This window comes from Hyperoodon ampullatus (genome assembly GCF_949752795.1).
Source record: "Hyperoodon ampullatus genome assembly, chromosome: 2".
Taxonomy (NCBI): Eukaryota; Metazoa; Chordata; class Mammalia; order Artiodactyla; family Ziphiidae; genus Hyperoodon; species Hyperoodon ampullatus.
Window position 1 is genome coordinate 196,388,003 of NC_136915.1, and position 20,567 is coordinate 196,408,569.

The 20,567-nt window shown below is 42.6% G+C and overlaps 1 protein-coding gene across 1 annotated transcript in view; it reads left to right on the forward strand.

The window, feature by feature from the left end:
• Positions 1 to 9,452, forward strand: part of NR5A2 (nuclear receptor subfamily 5 group A member 2) — a gene marked incomplete at both ends in the record, with an annotated part of 122,755 nt that extends 113,303 nt beyond the window's left edge. Inside the window, 1 exon segment of the mRNA XM_079696441.1 lies at positions 9,205 to 9,452. Coding sequence (XP_079552567.1) covers positions 9,205 to 9,452 — 248 coding nt within the window.
• Positions 9,453 to 20,567: the final 11,115 nt, after the last annotated feature.

Consider the following 20,567-nt stretch of genomic DNA (forward strand, 5'->3'; position numbering starts at 1 on the left):
ACCCCCATTTCCCGCTCCCCCCAGGCCCTGGCAGGCACCCTTCTACTTCTGTCTCCATGAATTTGACTGCTCTGGGTACCTTAGATAAGTGAAATCATACAGTATTTGTCTTTTTGTGACTGGCATATTGCACGTATCAGAATGTCCCTCCTTCTCAAGGTTGCTCACTGTTCCATTGTATGTAGAGACCACATTTTGTTTATCTCTTTACCCAGTAATGGGCACTTGGGTTGCTTCCACCTTTTGGCTACCGTGAACTGTGTGTCTGTGAACAAACACGGGGGCACGCATAGGTCTTGCACACGTGGCATATATTTTTAAGGAAAACTAAGGCAGAGTCAGGAGCCAGAGTGATCTGATAGTGAGGCAGCGCTGTTTTAGACATGGTTCTCCACAGAGGCGTCTCCAAGGGGCTGACGTGTGAGCAGAGACTCGGGGGACGTGAGGGACAGAGCCCCACACGATCGGGAAGAACCATCCCGAATGCAGGAACAGCAAGCGTGAGGTCCTGAGGCAGAAACAAGCAAGAGGACCGCTGCGTCCAGAGAGGAGCCCGGCAGAGATGTGGTCTCAGCGTTAGACCGGGGCGAGGATGTCTGTCTTATCCTGAGAAGGACATGTCTGTAAACTCATGGAACAGTGTCTTGTTCGACGCATTTAAGTGACGCCGTTTGTATCCAATCTATAATGTGTAGACTTCCGGAAAGGGCGCCTGACCCATGTCAGCACCCAGAGGCAGCTTTGCAACTTCTGCAAGCTTTGTCCTCAAGTCCATGCAAAAGCTACACCCTTCCTTGTAAAGGGGGGCGCTGCTAGGACATAAATGAATTCAGGTACCATTTTCCTGTGGCACGGTGTGTCAAATCATGGCTGCATACTAAACAGAGTTTGAAATAATTTGTAATTCAGGCCAGAAACCATCTTGGAGAATTGAAGTCCTGTCCGGACAGTTGAGTGAAAACGCAGGTGATGGGGTGGGGGCCGAGCGATGCCTGTCCTTACTTGTTTGTTGACGACACCAATCCAGCACCTTCCTTCCAAAAGTTGGGCTCATAGTCACGCAGTTGTAGACTCTTAGCGCTGGGTGACAGGAGATCGTCAAGTCTCCAGCCCTCGCCCTGCACAGGCCAGGAAACTTGAGGCCCCAAAGAGTGACATGCTCGTGATCTCACAGTTGGAGACAGAATCAGGTCTAGAAATCACGATATTTGATTAGTGAGGAATGTTCTTCTCCTTTGGGAAAAAAAACCACTGCCTCTTGGGGGTGACATATTATGAACGCAAAACTGACAAAAGGGCAGGCCCACTGCGAGTGACATTCTTTATGCAATGGTATTTCCTGAGCCTGTACTTTTCAGCAACCATGTGAGGCACTGCATTAGTAGCCTTTTGTTCAGAGTGTCATATGTGTTTGGGGAAATTGGGCTTCAAAATTAAGAAAACATGGTGGCATATCTTTAACTGAAACTTAAGCCTTGGCCATGTTTTCCTGAATATTCTTTGTGATTGAGGATAGGATAAACTTGCAAGTAATCCCTCTACCTTCCATTAATTTTGGAAAACTGCAACATCAGAGATTCTGTTTTGTCCATGCAACTTTATGGCAGGAAACCGATCACATTGCTGTGTAGAAAGGTTACCTTCCAGGTGTGTATTGGAAGCAAACAAAATCTTCAAATTTTATCAGTAAAATTATAAGAAAAATAAGGCCCCGTGAATATACAATGCTTGTATACTTTTTAAAGTTTATTCATATTTTAGGTATCATGTTACTTTTAAGCGATTGTAAGAATTATTTCCCCATTTTGCAGATGGAAAAACTGGCTCAGAGGAGACTGAGTGACTTGCTTGAAACTAGATTAGACCACCATTCCTGTCAAAAATCAAGTGGCTTTCAGACTTTTTAAATTGATGAAACCCTCTTTTCTAAATATAAAGCAGGTTAGAATGGAGAAACTTACTTCTTAGTCCCGGCACCTCCACAGCCCCGGTGGCAAGGGCTGGGCTCCGGTGTGTCCAGAAAAGACCCCCAGGAGGGCGCCTGTGACGCTGGACTCTGCTCAGTGTTAGCTGTGACTATTTTTAACCATGATCTGTGTCATTAAGATGATTACGGTGTGTAATACGTCAATATAAGTGTCGGGAGTATGTTATTTCATTCAAATTCTCTGAAAACTTCATTCAGGGACCATGAGACCCTTTAGAAACTGAACTATTGGACCAACCAGCACACCCCTTTCTCCAACCCCGCAGGTGGCAGGAACTTGTGGGCTGTGACATGGGGGGAAAGCTCTGGGACTGGGATGTCCCGAGCCCTTTGGGGCTCAGGTCCCACCTCTGTGATCTCATGGGGCAGAGCCCAGGGGTTTCAAGGGAGACACCAATTCCAGCTCAGGACGTGTGTGACTCACTGAACCCCTCTCAGCCTGTTTCTTTCCCTGGAAAATGAGAATCATAATACCTTCCCTGTAAGATTCTTAACAGTATTAAATGAGATATGTAAAAAACAATCCTGTGCACGTTGACAAGCGCTTGCTAAATGTCAGCTGCTCCCCCATTCTCTGGGTGTGTCCTTAACTTAGAGATCGTGGAAAAGCTGTTTAATCTCTCTGAGTCTAAATCTCATAACACCTGTAATGCCTTCTCAAGAAAGAATCCTTGGCAAGTTGGCTGTCTCCAGAAGCCCACCACTGACCCCTTCTCTGTCCACACGATCCCACCAACTCCGGGAGTTTCATCCATCACCTGTCCGCGGACGGCTCCCAGGTCTGGACACCAGGCCTGCCTCTCTGCTGCATCTAGACCTGTATCTCCAGCCATCTCCCCTACATCCCTAGGGAATGTCCCACATGTCCCTTAAACTCACCATGGCTGCCCCTCCAATCTGCTCCAACTCCTGCTGAAGGGATGGCCACCACCAGCCTGCCTGCCTGGCGTCATCCAGGACCTTTGCTCGCGATTAATCCAGGGCCAACAAGCTCTGTTGAGTCAACCATCTTGATGCCTTTCAAGTCCGTCCCCCCACCCCCATGGCCACCGTGCTTGTCACCTGTATTCCTGCGACAGCCTCTCCACACACCTGGTCTTTCTGACTCAGAGAGCTGACCGCATCCTTCCTTCTTAAGCTCTTGCAATGCTTCTGCATGGCTTCCAGAACAAAATGCAGACTCTGTCTGGTGTGCAGCGCCCTTCACAGTCCTAAACCTTAGGGTCCATCCTTACTTTACACCCTGCTCTCCTCCATGGAAGGTAAGCCACTTTGCGGGGCTCCAAGGACCCCGTTTCCTGTCTCAGAGGCTGTGTGTGGGGGTTGCCGTCTCCTGCCACCTTTTCCTCCCCGTGTTGCTCAGCTCACCCGTTTCTCAAAACCTCTCAGGTGTCACTTCCCCCAAGAACCCTTCTTGCCCCCAGGCCCTGGGTTAGGTGCCCATCCTGTGTGTGTCAAGGGCACCCACTTCTTGTCTCTGAAGCACTGGACACAGAGACTGTGTCTTATTCCTCTTATCTTCAACACCTGGCACAGGGCTCTTTGAATGAATGAATGAATGAATTCATAGACTGCGTATACATAACGTGTGAAAGAATAAGTGAAGCATGGTAGCATGTTTTGTAACTTATGAAACACCAACCAGTTGGAAGGGCTTCTTTCTACATACAGAAATAATACGTATGCTATATGTCCACATTTTTACACACAGTTCCTGTCAAAGAGTTGCATTTTCTTGTTAGTAATTTGTATATGAAGACATTGAATTGTATGTTCTGGTCGCTAATAATCATACACATGTGCACACATATACACACACACACATTTATGTAAAGGACTTACCAGTAATTAATTTAAAATCTTGAGTTTAAGTTTTACTGGAAGCAGAGTAGAATCTAATCTCAGGCATCTGCACTAAAAGTGTCCTGTCTGCCCATCTCCAACCCCTAAAGAGCCCTCACTATTAAGTGAACTTGGTTCATATGAAAAGAGCTAGCATGTTGCTCTCCAGAAGTTCCTACAAAATTATTTATACAAATTATTTAAATATAGCCCTTTAAAAATAATTTTAAAATGAATTCCCTGTAGAAAATTCATTTCCTTTCTCCTTTGCTGGCCTATCAAAGGAAAGGGTCTTCTGAGGACAAATTGTGAGCCAGTTTACAGATGTCACCCCTCCAAAAGCCACAGGGGAAAGAAGGGTTCTCCGGCTGCAGAATGGTACCTGTTTTCCCCACTTTTGTATCTTTTAAAGGACAGGATGAGATTTTTTTCCCCACGTGTGGAAAGTGAACAAAGATAATTATATTCTTGGGCCATTTGAGTCTTCCCGGCCCCCCAGGCTCCTTGCTCAGCAAAGGACCAGTCTCTGAAAAGAGTGTGCTGACCGGGAGGATTTACAGCCTATGCCACATGGCAGGTACCGGGGAGATAGAAATCAGTATCTTCATCTTCAGAAAGAGCCTGAATGCCACGTAATGACCGAAAAGCCAGCTGTAATATATTCAAGAAGACCTAAGGGTTTACTTTCCACTAAGGATGGAAAAAAATCTGAGTACCCCACTGTGAGCTTATCGTAATGCTGCCTCACATAAAAAGTTGGTAATTAGTCCCTGAGTGAATAAAGTAGAATAGATGATAAGAGATTGATACTTAGAGGAGAAGCTCAAAATGATTTTGCCAGTCATCAAAATTTAAAGGCGCTGGAGAAAGGGTTGGATGCCTCTGTCTGTTTACATACTGTTTCCAACTCAGAATTTGTAATGTTAGGGTTCATTAACTTGCGTTTCTAAATTGTATTAAGATGAAGTTTACATAAACGTCAAAGAAAAACGTAGTGTGCCAAACGCGGGAGACTTTGGGATGAAGCACCACAGAAGAACTGGGGGGAAATATCAGTTCATTCACGAATTTCCTGTGTTATGGACTCCTGGTAGGGATGAGCTAAGACTCCCAAGCATGCCAGCACCCATTCATTAGAGGAGGACTTGGTTGGTAGGGGAGCATCCCAGAGGAAATGGTGAAGATTTTAAATGTATTTCATATTTAATTTTTCAGGAAAGGGCATTGAGTAGCATAAAAAGGAATTCTATGAGCATTATGGGAGCACACTTAAGTTTCTGGACTCTTCCTAAAATGTACATACAAGTGAGCTACATGAAAGAGAAAATTCCAAGTTTTCCGAGAGGTGGTGGCATCTGTGTTTTGGCACTTCTCCGTTGGCTTTTTTTTTTTTAATCCACAATTTTTAAAGGTTATATTCCATTTATAGTTATTATAAGATATTGGCTATGTTCCTTGTGTTGTGCAATATATCCTTGTAGCTTATTTATTTTGTACGTAGGAGTTTGTACCTCTTAATTCCCAGCCCCAATCCTGCCCCTCCCCCTTCCCTCTCCCCACTAGTAACCACTAGTTTGTTCTCTGTATCTGTGAGTCTGTTTCTATAGTCTATTCACTAGTTTGTTGTAGTTTTTGGATTCCACATATAAGTGATATCATTACAGTATTTGTCTTTCTGTGCCTGACTTGTTTCACTTAGCATAATACCCTCCACATCCATCCACGTTGTTGCAAATGGCAGAATTTTATTCTTTTTATGGCTGAGTAATATTCCACTGTATATATGTACCACATTTTCTTTATCCATTCATCTATTGATGGGCACTTAGGTTGCTTCCGTATTTTGGCCGTTGTAAATAATGCTGCTATGAACATTGAGGTGTATGTATCTTTTCGAATTATTGTTTTCAGTTTTTTCAGATATATACCCAGGAGTGGAATTTCTGGGTCATACAATATAGTTCTAGTTTTAGTTTTTTGAGAAACCTCCATACTGTTTTCCACAGTGGCCACACCAATTTACATTCCCCATAGTGGAAAAACCAAGGTCTGCCTGTCAGACCGAAAATGAAAGACACTCAGGAACCCAGGGGCTCACAAAAGAATTCACCACAATTCTTTGAACAGAACACACTATTACATTTAAAATATTTCAGGGAGAGGTCTATTGTATAAATCAGTTTTTGAAAGCTGCTCTCAAATTAGAAAAAGAAAGGAGATAGACTTATAAGATACATAACAGCTATAAGATACGTAACAGCTAATGTAATAGGTCATTTTATAACTAATCAACCTTGGACAAATACACCACTAATATAAAGCAAACATTAATTGGAGAAATCCCTGGGGAAACCTTGACTAAAACATATAATATATAACATGTCACCTGAAGATGCTGGCAGTGTACATAGGGAAATGGACGATTAATAAAGGAGGGCAAGATGCAGTGAGAGAGACAGGAGCTGAAAGAGATCAGCCAGAGCAATGATCCAGGACCTTCTTGGTCGGTGAATGAGAGTAATTTAATCAAAATCTTTTTCTTTCCTTCCTTCCTTTTTTTGGGGGGCCCTTGCCGCGTGGCTTGTGGGATCTTAGCTCCCGGCCAGGGATTGAACCCACGCCCCCTACAGTGGAAGGGCGGAGTCTTAACCCCACTGCACCACCAGGGAAATCCCTCTTTCTTTCTTTTTTTGACCTTGTAGCTTACATATCAGAATCATTGCTACTAAATTACAAATTGCCTGTACAGACATGGAAAACAAAATAGACATTCAGTTAGTAAGTACCTTTGGGGCAACTAGCAGCATAACTTTTTTTGTGTTTAATGATAAACACATTAAAAACACAGTATTTTCCTTCAGAAGGAAAATTGCTTGCATTTTTAAACTTTGGGGAGAAAGGTGGCAGTTTGGACCAGTATTCACAGAAATTATCCAGTGAATGCTGAACTGAAGATTTTAATGGTTACATGTACTAATAGTAAGTGAATAAACCAGAACTTATGATCCATCCTTTGTTTTATGTTTGTTAGCAGTTGGCTGTTTTTGTTTCTTAACAGAATTCCATAATTTATCACAGAAGGTTGAACCTTGTTCTCAAAAAATACATTTATCAAAAAAAGAAGGTTTCAAAAACAACTTTCTGAAAAGACTATTATTCGTTTATCTTGCATTTCATTCCGTGCAAATTCCTCCCTATAAACTTCTGTAACTATTGCTAGCTTTTCTTGCTGTGAGAATATCTTTCATTGTAGCATAAAATAGTACTCCATTTCGATTTTTTTCCTATGATTGTGTTAAAATCACTGTAACACTGGAAGTTGCTTGTTTGGGGTTTTTTTTCAACTTCTTACTGGTAAATAAAAGAGAAAACTAAATTTTTCCTTACGTTTCATGTTTAAGTTTAAATGTTTTCTTTAGGTTGAGTGGAGGGTAAAGAGAAACAGCACTAAGAAGTTGGTCAGAATTCAGATGAACTGTTTTTGCATTACCCGTTCTCTGCTGTGAAGCTTTATGAAGCACTGATGTCTGTAAGCAGAGTGTGAGCCTCTGAAAGTATAAGAGCATGGCAGAGAAGCAGGCTAACATGAATGTAGATTTTTCTGTCATCTGCCCAGGTACAGCATAGTCAAGGTACTTCCAGTTGTTTACATTTTGTAATTTTGAACCAAATATAACTAATATTTCTAAGTATTTTAAATAACTTAAAATAACTTTTTAGACATTTTAGATGAGATAGATGGAAACTGCTTTATTAACTGTCAAGTGCCACCTGGGTACAACGTCCAGTGGGTAACAACTTAAATGTCAGTTTAAATGCCACAGGAAGGCGTGAGCTCGTAGTGTAGCATTTGTCTGTTTGTACATCTCATTAATAAATAATCAAATATTTCTGATTCCCCCATCGTACTTTGACATAGATGTGATCCTGAATGCTCACACTATGTCGGTACTAATTCCCCACTGTTTTTAATTTGGGCCAGAGATTTGGGGACAGAAAGGGGGAAGCATGTTTCATGCAAAGTTACGGCTCAAAATGTAAACACTGAAATCATCCTGGACACATTTCAACAGCAAATGTAAGGCAGCCTATTGTAACAGCATTTAGAGATACCAACATGGACCTGCACATACATACAGGCTAAGGTTAACAACATATAGAGCCGAAAATATTGGATAAGAGTTATTTTGGTGACTCTTAACTGAGTTTAGCACATTTAACTTTTTAGTCATAGTATTATGTGGTTTTCTATAGAATCGTTCTTATTTATTTTTCTCCAATTAGAAAATAAAGCGGGGGGAGGGGTAGATGCATCTGTTTACCTTCTTAGCATGGATGTCTGTAAACGCACACACACATATCTATGCATTTCTTCTAGAGGCTTCTATATACACATTGTGTAAAAGTTGTACAGTTAACATAAATAAACTCCACAAGAGAAATTCCACCACAACCGTTTTCCCTTGCTCATTGTCTGTGTGTGTGTGTCGGTCTGTCTTTTGACTCTGTTTCCCTCTTATTCAGCATTTATGAGGACCTGTAAGGCAGAGGATCTCCAGGAGTTAGGCTGGGTGGATTGCCTGCATCCGTCTCCTCTGTGTGAGCGACTCATGTCCAGAAGGAAAAAGAAAGAAAGGGAGAAGAAAAAAAAAGTGAAGTATCAGACTTTAGAAACCACATTCAGGTTAAAGGGTGCCGGCCATCCTGGCTTGAATCCTGCCTAAAGGACAAGGCTTTCATTTGATAAAGATCATTAGTCACTGAGACATATATTTTAGAGAGTTCCCAGCAGCGGCTATATTCCGCTGGCAGTCACTGGAGTGTACAGATGGTTCATTAGCATAGGCTAGACAAGTCAAAGGCTTTCAGAATCATTTAGAAAATGTCAAACAGAAACAAGAACCCTGTCACTTTTTATTAGAATTAACTACATCATACCCTGGACACAGATTTCACCTTGGGTCAGAAAAATTAATACAGAATTCTATGAATTGTGTCATATACTGGGTTAAGATAGGTCTTCCTAGAGGGACTCATTTGCTGGCAATATATTATGATCTCTCTGCTTTAGGAATCCTTAAACCTTTCCTTTTGTGAGATATGAAAAGAATTGACCTTGCTCAAAATCCATTGGTGTCTAATTGATTTGGAGGTGTAGGCAGAATTTCAACAAGACATTCTTCTAAAGCGCTTTTGTGATCGTTTTCCCAGGAAGTTTGGTGAGTGGGGCTGACTGAATCTCGAGCATTGTATCAAGTCTGCTTTATGTCGGGAGGAAAACACCTCCTTTAACTGAACACACTGCTGGGGTAAACAGGAATTAAAACATCATCGAATTATTGTGGGGTTTTTGTGTTTTTTTTTTTTAAATCCAGATGTCAAAAACCTGGAGAACTTCCAGCTGGTCGAAGGGGTCCAGGAGCAAGTCAACGCTGCCCTGCTGGACTATACGATGTGCAACTACCCACAGCAAACAGAGAAATTCGGGCAGCTGCTACTCCGACTACCTGAAATCCGGGCCATCAGCATGCAGGCCGAGGAATACCTCTACTACAAGCACCTGAACGGGGATGTCCCCTACAACAACCTGCTGATTGAAATGTTGCATGCAAAACGAGCTTAGTTACAGCCCCTAGGAGTGCGGCTTCCAAAACACACAGAGATTGGTGGGGGAAAAGAAGAACAGAAAGAAAGGGGAAAAAAAAATACTCTGAATGGCTCCAAGCAACACAAATTAAACACTTGGTTTAAAGATATTGAATTTAATAAAGCATAATAATCAAATACTTAATAGCCAATAAATGATGGATCAGGGTATTTGTATTGCAGACTGTGAATCAAAGGTGTCACATCCCCAAAGAATTCCGTATAAAAGACATTGGAATGGAGTGAATTGAACTCACAGGTGGATCCCAACGCCACATCAGGATGAAAATGGACAGAGCAGTTCTTGTATATTGAAACTGATCTCCGCTGTGAAGAAATCTAGGAACTGATCTGTGTTATCCATTAGGCTTTCGCAGCAGGGGATTTGGGCTTACAGAATTCCTCCGTGGTAAAGCTGAACTGGAACCATTCTCAAGAGTTCATCCGCTGCACCGATCATAGCCCCTTCCCTCTTCCTTTCAAGGACGCAGCACCTTCTGTCCCGTGATCAGTACTAAGGACTAGCGCTCAGCCACACCCACTAGTAGCTCCACCAAATCATGAAAAGCCTAATCTTGAATGTCTGTGTCTTAGACCTGCAAACAGCTAATAAGAACAGTCTATGAATATGTTAGCTTGCCATTTTGACTTTGTTCTGGTTTGTTTTGTCATGTGTTCATGTTAAAAAAAAATAAAAAGGCAGTATCCCTCTTCTGATCTTATATAAAGGATTAATTAATATTAAGGGCACGAGTACAAACTTTGAAAGCTTTAGCTTTAGCATTGTAGGATTTCATAAAAACTTCCAGCAGAAAGGCTTGTTAGACTACATCAGCCTTTTTAACCATCAAGGTTTGTATGTAGTTCATTAAAAAATACAACATGAAATGTATTTTGCTGGGATGTCAAGTAGTCACAGTTCTAAATAGTTTAACACAAAACTGAAGCATGTTAAGCTATGCAACATAAAGGAAGGGGTGCGCAGATAAATTGACTCGTTGCAATTGATCATCCCCTAAACGCAGAGAGGAAACAGTGATCTTTACGTATGGCCTGGAAAGATAGTAAAGTGATTCCAATCTTCCCCAAAAGGGAAGGAAAGAGAGTGATACTGACCTTTCTAAGTCTAAAAGTCTGCTGTTGAACAAATTGGAGGACAGAGAATTGCGAAACAAACTCTCCAAACAACGCTGTCAGTATTATCAACAGGCGATGCCACAGATACGGAAGTCTTGCCTTACTTCACAATTCTCAGAGGTAGCTGTGCAGATGTGGATCAACATTTGTTTAAAGTATTAATACTTTAAAGTCAAATAAAATAGAGTGTTTACATTCTTTAGGTCCTCTAGGGGGAGGGGGTAACCTGTGATATGACAAAAGAGCTAAAGCAGTAATTACCTTAATGTTATTTTTCTGATTGGTAATTATTTTTAACAGTACTTAGTTATTATATGTCGTGAGACACTAAAATCAAAAACAGGAATCTCATTTAGACTTTAATTTTTTTTGAGATTATCGGCGGCACAATCACTTGTAGAAACTGTAAAAAAAAAAAAAAAAGAAAGTATCTCCTAGTCCCTTAATTTTTTCATAAATGTTTCTGGCTTTTGAATAGTTTATTTATATTGTATATCATAGTTTCAACTGTAGACAATTATGATGCTAATTTATTGTTCCTTGGTTTCGCCTTTGTCTAAGATAGCCAAGACTGAAGAAACCAAATATATGTGTTTATTGTAGCATGTCAAGTTAGCAGAACATAGTTCAGAGACAGAGAGGGGTCTTAATGAATCAAAATCATTCACTTGATTAAGTGTCTGTAAATCTTCATAATTCTTACTGTAGTTTATTTAATATCTATTGTAAATTATGTGACTTGTAACCTCCTCTGTTTTCAAGTAAATTTAACAAGGGTGGAGTCTTACCTGGTTTTTCTTTCCAAGCGTTGTAAGTTGTATACCAAAGATATTAGTTATTACTTCTGTGTGTACAAAGAGGATTATTTTATTATTTTTATTAATCACCTCTAATATGCGTCCATGTGAAGGGTACCCATTAGCTAAGCCGGGCGTCCACAGCCCCTCATGCAAAGCTTGGTCACCCGTGTCACCTCCGTGGCTCAGAGGACAACGGAAAACTAGCTGATCAGAGTCCATATCCAAAGCAGTAAATAAAACAGCAGCATCTTTGCTCTCTCCAGTTAAAAACCAAGTTGAGGGGAAGAGTGTCAACAGTTAATGAAATGGTACCATCAATGGGTATGGAACATGGGTGGAAGCAATTTCGAAATTTGGGGGATAGTTATTTGGAGGGTCCTTAACATTGCGAAAAAATTGTAAAAAACAAATACATTTATTCCAAAAGTCCAGGTTTTATTTGAAATATACAGTATTCCCCACTGACTATTAACACCTAAAAAGTGTCACATATTGGTATGCTGTTGACCTAGGAAATTACACCATGAGAACAGCTAGAAAGAGGGGCAACACGGTGCTGGTGCCACGCTGCTGGTGCCATTAAAGGCAGAAGCTGATAAACAAGAATGCCAGCTGCTAGGCGTCCGTGGCCCATGTGAAGCACGCAAGCGAATTTTCTCTAGTGTTCATCGTTAAGTGGCTTACAACCAGACACTGACTTAGCAACTGCTTTATCAACTACAGGATTTATTAGTAAAAGTAGACTCAAATATGAAGGTTTGGGGCTTGGCCTCATTTATTATCGTTAGTCTATGTTTATAAACAGAAAATCTGTCATGTCTGAATATTTGTCTTACGGATCTTCTGCTGCTCCCTTGGATCTGAACCCATGCAATGTTTAGAGTGTGAAGTTGGTTCCTTGTTGACATTACTTACTGTATCAGTGAAATCAAATTGTCCTGTTGGTTCTTGCCAGGAATTTCTCAACAAAATGGAATTTTTTTTCAGTATTTCAATAAATGTTGATATGCCCAGCCCGATCATTTTTAGAAGTTTTTATGGTGTCCTCATTCTATTGGGTTATAAAGCTTCTACGTAACTAAGATCCTTGACTAGGAATGGAGTCCAAAGAATTCCACATGAAGAGATACTTTTCCTTCTCTAGATACTTTCTCAGGTGGTCCACTGTCCTTAGTTGGATACTTAAAGCATTGAACTCAATTTGTGCATCACCTCTCCATACATGAAACGAAGCAATTTGTATCATTAACTGTTACAACTGTTGGCAGAAATCTCTTACAGTATCTGTCTTTGTAGAGCTCACTGTGCCCTAGTCACGTCGCCAGGTGTTTGGTTAATTCACTTGGTCCTCAGATCAGCTCCACGAGGTATCATCCTCCTCCTCTTACAGCTTCTTGCTCAAAGTGATACACTAGTCAGTGGGAAGTGTGGATCTAAGACCCACGGCCTTAAACGTGACAATATGCTGTCTCTAAACGAGGGTGATGCTTACGGTTTGCTTTAAAAGGAAAAGAAAATCAGGCATCAGGTACTAAGTTATTGATATTTGATCTCAGTGTTATCAATGATATTATTGATAAAAGCCTTTAAATTTTTTTGGAGTTTAACCTGAAAATTTAACATCTTTTTGTTCTAGACATTAACCTTCTCTATTTATTTATTTAGCTATTTGTTTATTTATGGCCACACGTTATGTGAGATCTTAATTCCCCGACCAGGGATCAAACCCGTGCCCCCTGCATTGGAAGCGTGGATTCTTAACCACTGGACCGCCAGGAAAGTCCCTAGCCTCCTTCAATACCATTGAGCCTTTGGAGTTGTTTGAAGCAAGAAAATACCTCCACAATCCATTTTGGGATTTAACAATTATCTCTATTACAAAATAGTGCAAGGGCCACAAAACACTTAACAAGGCTTATGATATGTGGTGGTCCAGCCTTCCCCCTTACACATCCTGCTTTCCCCCTGCCAAGACCAACAGTAGGTGTCATGCCTTTGCCAGGCAGACACTGATTCTTCTTATGGTCTCACCAAAGGATACCAAGGAATCAGATCCAAAATGCCATACCTAGAGTCTAGTAGATTGCAGAGTTAAGATTTTTAATCAACTAAATAGTGGCCCACAAAACACATCTCCCTTGTCAACCTCTTACTAGGAAGAACTTAAAAAAAAATTCTTGCTGACATTCCATGGCATATGAAAAAATATGTATATATTCATACTTAGTTGGAAACTAACTTCACATATAGAAACGTGTACAGTTTGATAAATGTTTACATATGTATACACCCAGGTAATCATCACACAGTTCAAGGAAGACATAGAACATAATTTTTTTAATGTTTTTATAAGTGGTTATATACATTTGTTAAAAAATTGGTGGAGGGGGAGTTTTTCTGAAGCCCAGCCCGACAGCCAGCAGAGGTGATTCTGATGAGCAGACACCTCACTCACATAACTTAGAATTTCTAACTCTCACAAAGTTGTTGAATCCATCAGCATGAAGCAGCCCCTGAGGCAGGGGGGGAAAAAAAGGTTCTCGCTGATGTGCATTTGATTGTTCTATTCGATATTCACAAAAACTTTGAAGAGGTTTGTACCTTTAACTAAGTTTGACGTTCGGTTTGAAGCCATCTCTGATGTATATTTTTATGAGAACCATGTGGAGAGTTTGTTCTCCATAACACAGGTCAAAATGCTACGACACTCAGTGATCTTGACATTTCCCTGGAATAATAAAGACCAATTTTCCTTAAGGCTGAACAGGAAGTGTATGGTTTAGTCACTCAAAATAAATATTCCTGCAGTACTTTAACTGTTTCACATAGGCATTTGTTTTATGTTAAGTGAGGAATTAATAATTCAGTGACTGAGATCAGGCTGTGATGGTGGTTTTGTTTGTAGAAAAGCTTAGAACCAGTCTGTGAAACGTCGCATATTTAATTGTTGCTAGGAAAGAGGGGGAAAGGCGGAAGGGGTGTAATCAGACTAATCGCTGAGCATCCCTGATGTGAGTTTGACACGAAACGGTCAAGAAGCCAGTAGACTGGTGATTGCTGGGCCCTTCACGCTCCCCTCCTGAGCTGAGGCCAGCCTGGGGCGGACCCTGGGTGCCCCAAGAGGTCTTGTGGACCCCAGCCCAGCCTCCCTGGGACACTGGGCTGAGATTGCCCCCAGGACCACGTCTCTGAGCCAAGGGGAGACAGGAGTCATCCTTCCAAGGGTGACTTTTTGAAAAATTCTATTCATTCATTCAAAACTGCTTCTCCAGCATCTGCCATAGAGTAGAGGCAACTGTGGTGGTGGAAGTGCTGTTTCCCCACATACACCTCCTCTGTGGGCCACAATGCCCTGAGGTCAGATGAGGTGACCCAGGAAGGTTGCTTTCCCAGCCCTTCCTCAGAGCGCTCCCTGCCCGCTGACCACAGAGAGCAAATGAAAGAGGTTGCACTGCGGGCTTCCCTGGTGGCGCAGTGGTTGAGAATCCTCCTGCCAATGCAGGGGACATGGGTTAGAGCCCTGGTCCGGGAAGATCCCACATGCCGCGGAGCAACGAAGCCCATGCTCCACAACTACTGAGTCCACGTGCCACAACTACTGAAGCCCGTGCGCCTAGAGCCCATGCTCTGCAACAAGAGAAGCCACCGCAATGAGAAGCCTGCGCACTGCAACAAAGAGTAGCCCCCGCTCGCCGCAACTAGAGAAAGCCCACACGCAGCAACAAAGACCCAACACAGCCAAAAATAAATAAATAAATTTATAAACATTTTTAAAAAAGAAAAGAGGTTGCACTGGAGAAACCCACGCCATCCACAGCAACGTCTTAACTGAAAGAAAAACAATTTGCTTACTAATCCAGTATTTCTCACCTGAAAAATCCTGAGCATCTACTATGTTCCAGGAAATGATCTCATTGAGGAAATGCATCCAAAGAACACATGTTAGAAATGCTTCAAGAAAATAACAGCATCTCTCTTTAAGCATTTATCATGTGCTAGGCATTGTGAGCTACATACTGTGACAGACTTGTTAGTTGTCTCCCCAAAATCCATCCTTCCTGGTTTCCTGGACACATGGCTCCCCAGTGAAAGACTACATTTCCCAGCTTTCTTTGCAGCTGGTGTGATCATGTGCCTAAGATGCGCCAATGGTGGTGGAACGTGGGCGGAAACGATCATCCCACTTTTCGCCCTTTTCCAGCATCAGAGACTAGCCACTTTCCTTGGACTTTGGCTCTTACCTCCTTCCCTGCCTGGACCCAAGGTGTGGACTCGGGTGAGAGAGAAATTAACTGCTCTTATTTAGGCCACTGTATTTTGGAGTCTCTTTGTTTCAAATGCTTAGCATGTCCCATAATATACAAAAATGATATTATTGAATCCTTGAGGCAACCCCATCTTACGACAAGGAAACTGACGTTTACAGAGGTTAAGTAACTTGCCCGGGTCTTATAGTCAGTAAGTAGTAGGGCAGGGTTCACATGATTCTGTTTGATTCTAAACCCCGTGTTTGAACCCCCTGCAAGCACAGACCAGGCATCCTGCAGGACCTGTGTTCATTACTGAGCCTTTTCTTTAGGACTCAAAAGAAGCAACGGTGACAGACAGTTTTTTAAATAGTGGCACCCAAAACACAAAAACATTCTTTGTCTCAACAAGCGTGGGAGTGATCGATTATAACCACTGGCATCTAAAACAGGTGTCAATTGCCCAGGACCTCGGCGACATCCACAACATACAAATTCTTTGAGTCTTACATACACAAGAATCGGGGACTGTAAACCTTTATTTGTACACCTTCTCGACAGGAAGCATCACCATCATCACCACCCAGATGTTAGTCCTGACCATGTTGTAACTTTAAGAGCTCCCCTAATTTTCTCATACTTTAGTCCGACTAGTAGTTTCCCTATTTATTTTATCACAGAGTCATTCAAGAAACATCGTATCTGCATTCACTATTCATAACATCCTATCTACGAATCCAAGGCAATAATGTTTACGAAGAAAAGACATTTTGTGCCTGTCATTTCGGCTCACCTACCTTTGCCATCGTCCCACTTACTAAAGTACTCACTATTTTAAAAAAAGAAAAGAAAAAGATCTTGTCCCAAGGATTTTCCCCAGAAATAAATTAGGACTGTCAAAAGCTCTCTGCCACTGAGGTGGAGCAGCTTCTATAAATAAGCGTGGAAACACGTGTCGCGCTGCCCCTGGTGTGGCCGTAGCAGTTTTTACTTCCCCTCTGTTCCTGCCGTGTGGCCTTGTGTTATTCCAGTGTCAAATATTCCTACAACTATTGTGTGACCTGGATTGCGGCCAAGTTCCCGGGGCGATGCCCAGACGGTGCTCACCCAGCCTCCTACCTCCCTTAAAGGAGAAGAAAGTGTGCAAGTACCCAGGGGAGACCTCACATCTCCTACACCCACCCACGCACCCACTCCCAGTGTCACTGAGGAGAAAAGGACCAGGACGGAGAGCCACGATTGTGCCCTGCACCGTGCTGAGCCCTCACTTAATCAGATCATCTCCCTTGATTCTCACAACAAGCCTAGGAGGTGGGCATTATTTATCACGGTCGCATCACAGATGAGGAAACTGCGGCTGAATCACTGTGGTTTCCGAAGGTTGCACAGCTGCTGGGTGGCAAGGCCGGGATGCTAACCCAGCTCCATTTCCCCATGGAGCCGTGCGTTTCACTCGGATCAGTACAGAAACTGCAAAACAACACAGGAGGAGGTGGATGCTAAGCTCCGCATCTGCCTTTTTTGTTTCATCATCACGCTGCCTGACTGTTTGGGACAAACCCTCCCTTTGCCCAACTTCAGTTGAGATCTCTATACATATCAAGAAAAGGCAAGACAACACACCCCAATCATGTGATATGCTCACATCTGTAAAAACCACCGTGGCAGGCTTCCCTGGTGGCGCAGTGGTTGAGAGTCCGCCTGCCGATGCAGGGGACACGGGTTCGTGCCCCGGTCCGGGAAGATCCCACATGCCGCGGAGCGGCCGGGCCCGTGAGCCATGGCCGCTGAGCCTGCGCGTCCGGAGCCTGTGCTCCGCAACGGGAGAGGCCACAACAGTGAGAGGCCCGCGTACCGCAAAAAAAAAAAAAAAAAAAAAAAAAAACTACCGTGGCATAACAAAGCCCAAAAGTAAAATTAGCGTGCCTCAGTGGTTTCTGCTTTTTCTCTGCTCATTTTCTCTTTGTTCTCTTTTGCTTTGTTTTGTTTTAATGTAAAGGAAGTCAAATGAGAAGCTGGGTTGTTTTCAACACTAAAATGCAGCCACCTTCTCCAGCTACGTTGGTGCCTAGAATGTTACTGGCCCAAGAGAATTTGGTGGAAGGTGCAATATTTAGATGTGGGTGCTGCTTACAAAGGCGTGACGGGCTGACCCTCGGGTGAGTACTGAGGAACGAGAAGTAGGAACCAGGTGCCGACGGAGTCACAGACATGAGAGCCCAGAAAGACAGAAGGATGAGTTCGGAACGTAGAGGGATTCAAGGGGAGGCGGGGGGCGGACGGGATGTGGCCCCGCCTCTGCAAAAGAAAAAGCCTGTCATCTGGCATCAGCCAGGTAACAATGAGGAGTGTCATTGTTCTCCTCATATTAAAACTGTCACTGTATGACCTCATTCTGTGAAAACCTGGCCAAATAAGGAATGACATCAAATGATCTTACCCACGTGTAATTATTTTAGCTCCACTGAAGCACCCTCAGAACTTCCTGCGTTTATTTTCATGCAGGGCAGTAAGAGCTTCCATGGCACCAAGAGTCAGAAGCAGGGGGTTTCCATCCAGCTCTGATTTACGACCCACAGAGGTGCCAAGTTCCTGTTTTTCAAGCTCTGCGGGAAACTTTCCCAAATACAATCTGATGTGCAACAGAGCCACCTAGCAGGTTTGGGGACGGGAGGGGACTGCGGGGGACCTCGGGGCTAGGAGTGTTTTTATATTGTGAACACAATTAGTTATTTTTTAGATTGAGAACCTAATAATCTAAAATAATCTATACATTTTTTATATTGAGAACCTAATCATCTAAAATTGTACTTTCACTGATAATTTCTAGGTCAATAGATTCTTGATTATCTAGGATAGAGGAGATGTGACCTAGAAACACAATTGTGAACACAATTCATGATCATTAGGGGGAATAGGGAAACCCAAAGGCTGCTCATTTTGTAATCCATTGGTAAAACACTTGTTGCTGATCATCTGTGTTTGCTTCCGAGCCCTCCAAGCCAAATAAGAGCCTGGGACCTCGCTTCTGGCTCTCAGGAGGGCAGGAATGGAAAGTAGCTCCTGTCACCCCCTCGGTGCCGACAAGACGGTCCCGGCTCCCTTCAGCCCCTGGTTAGAAGTGTCGATGGCAGTCGCTTTGCAAACATGGGGCCACACACCTGCCACTTGTGTATCTGGGGACACCCCAGAGAAAGCGTCAGGCTCCCAGAGATGGAGGGAAGTCGGGGGAAGAGTAGCAGGGGAGAGGCTCACCTCCCTGCCCGCCTCACCTTCCCGCTGTGTCATCAACTACCTTTAAATCAGGTAACTGTGCTCCCCACACAGGCTAAGACCTTGTCCCCAGCTCGCTGGGTCTTGCTCTACATCTTGGGTGGGCAATTTCGGTCCCGTACTTTTCTTGGTCAGAGGAATGTGAATAGGCTAGTTACCCATCTGTGGTCAGGAGCTCAAGACAGCAGTGGTCCCGGTCCAGGCCCAGATGCCCAAAGGCAACGACCTGTCCTTCCCTTCCTCCCTCCCTACTTCCTTTCTGACGAATTGCCTGCAAAATAGCGCTCACAAGCCTCCCAGCCCCCCAAAACTCATGTCCCAGGTGGGTAATGTGCCATCACATGGGGCTAAAGAATTAAAAAGGAATTAAAGTCTACTGAACGCCCCCTGTGCCTTCACCAGGAAGCTGTGAGTGGTCAGACCCTCCGCCAGGGACCCATTCCTGCTCCCAGCCTTAGCTGCTTGTAACCACACCTACTCATAATAGGTGCTTAATAAATGCTTCTTGGATTGAATCAAATATTTAATGGCTTTTCTGGGAATTTAACATATATTTGAAAACACAAATAATTTGAAAAGCAGTGTTAACAGATCTTTCACCTTGAAAGATCCTGATTTGTATGAAAACCTTCCTCTTCACCTTTCTTATAACTGCTTTCAAAGAGAACCTAATAATCTAAAATTGTACTTTCACTGATAATTTCTATGTCGATAGATTCTTGATTATCTAGGATAGAGGAGATATGACTTAAAAAATAATTCTTAAAGCCATTATGGTCCAAACATGAAAACCTACTTGACTGTTCATTGTCAATTGACTCACCATGAATGTTCATATTGTTTGAAAGTTAAAGCAATCATTACCTCTAGCACCTAAGATACAGATGCTATGAGCTTCATCAGTCCTTGCAGTCATTGCATCATAGACAACAGAGTTCTTACTTAGATGAATGTTTTGTTTGGCCGCTCTTTGATCTGAAAATCCAAGTGAGAAAGACCTTATTTCTTCAAATCTAAGATCAATTCATTTCATGTCAGTTGTGAAATAATGCCATGATTGTACACACCACTGAAAAGGAAACATGCTTCTGGCATTGTAAGACATACTCTGACTTGGAATAAGTTTAGTTGGGAAAACGTATGTCTTAGAAATGATGATATAAAGTCTTCCTTGGCTACACATTCCTCACCATCAAGTTCCAGAGCCCCAAATCCTCAAGCCACAGAAGGACCAAGCATCAAGCATTGTACCTCTGACTAATTACATCCAATATAAAATGACCGATGGATTTGTCTTAGGGTTTATATATGTATATATGTTTCCTTATTCAGAAGATATTCCTTTATACCTAATATATGTGTTAGACACCATTCCTGCCCACCAGGACTCACAGTCTAGAAATATATGACTTTGATTTAGGCCAGGGGTCAGCTCACTATGGCCCATGAGCCAAAATCCCACAGACCTGCTTTTGTAAACTTTTGTTGCAACACAATCACACGAATTTCAGTATTGTCTGCATCTGCTACACTATAAGCACAGAATGGCTGCAGCAAAGACCACACGTTGCCTACAAAAGCCTGAAACATTTACTCTCTGGCCCTTTATAGAAGACGTTTGCTGATCCTTGGTTT